The sequence below is a fragment of the Cyprinodon variegatus genome, unplaced genomic scaffold, assembly GCF_000732505.1.
Source record: "Cyprinodon variegatus isolate N-32 unplaced genomic scaffold, C_variegatus-1.0 Scaffold1188, whole genome shotgun sequence".
Classification (NCBI taxonomy): domain Eukaryota; kingdom Metazoa; phylum Chordata; class Actinopteri; order Cyprinodontiformes; family Cyprinodontidae; genus Cyprinodon; species Cyprinodon variegatus.
In genome coordinates, this window is record NW_015151641.1 from 202666 (window position 1) to 203772 (window position 1107).

A 1107-nucleotide genomic window follows, 5' to 3' on the forward strand; every position below is an offset into this window, starting at 1 on the left:
CAGCTCAAACCTCACTGATGTTCACAGACACACATTAAAAACAAAACACTGATGCTATGATTGGATTTTCTAACAGAATAGATTAAAATCGAGTCCTGAAACCTTTTTCTACGCCGTTTCTAAATTCTTGGAAAAGAAAGAAGGAAACCTGGATAATTCTGATCAGATTTTTCTGGATCACCTGAAAGTATTTAGATTTTTCTCAGTTCGGTTCCTGATCATTTATCAGAGGAAGGATTGTAGATTTAGCCACATAGCTCTGATTCCTCCTAAAGAGGAGAGACTTGTGTTAGCAGCTAGCAAAGCAGACTTTAAATAGGCTCTTTATTGGTTAGAGACCCAGTCAGGCTGAATCCCTGTTGGATAACACACGCTGTTTTCGTCTCCTTCAGGTCTGATCTGCAGTCTGTCAGAGACTCCATCAGCAACCAGGCGTCTGCGGTTCTGCTGCTGTATGAAGACGCTGCAGACACTTTGGATCTAGCAGCACTGAGCCGGCGCTCGTCTGTCGTCCCCTCAGCTGCTGACATGTTGGAGTGGCTGCAGGACGCTGAGCGTTACTACCGGCAGCAGTATCCTTCTTGTTGGCTGCTACATGTTGCCGTGGTGACAGGGTCCGTGGTTTTCCTGAACTCGCTGTCAGATTTTTGCAGAGGAAGATTCTGCTGCAGACGCTGAGACTGGAGGATCTCTCACAGGTGGAGGGTTTCCCACAGAGATGGAAAACTCTGGAATCTCCCGATTCAGAGCAACGAATCACAGGTGAGACGACCACAAACCTGCCAGCTCTGGCTGATGACATCATCATTGACCTATGACATCATCACTGACCTGGCAGTAATCTGACTATCTGCCATCAGCTGACCATCACTTTAGCAGAACACATTAGATGATCTGTAGCATCAGAACAACTCTGGTCCAGTCCTGGTTCTATGAGTCGCAACTGGACCAGGGGGCATTTTAACCCCTACGGCAGTGGCTCCCAGCCCTGGTCCTCAGGGACCCCCGGGTCCGTAAGGTCCTCAGGGACCCCCGGGTCCGTAAGGTCCTCAGGGACCCCCGGGTCCGTAAGGTCCTCAGGGACCCCGGCCCTCCATCTTTTAGACA

The 1107-nt window shown here is 49.5% G+C and overlaps 1 protein-coding gene across 1 annotated transcript in view; it reads left to right on the forward strand.

The window, feature by feature from the left end:
* The window catches only part of LOC107102016 (chromosome unknown open reading frame, human C1orf109), a 3313-nt gene that overhangs the window by 1164 nt on the left and 1042 nt on the right, over nucleotides 1-1107 (forward strand). Inside the window, exons 3-4 of the mRNA XM_015401149.1 lie at nucleotides 393-572; nucleotides 644-762. Of these exons, the coding sequence (XP_015256635.1) occupies nucleotides 393-572; nucleotides 644-762 (299 nt within the window). The remainder of the gene's footprint in view (nucleotides 1-392; nucleotides 573-643; nucleotides 763-1107) is intronic.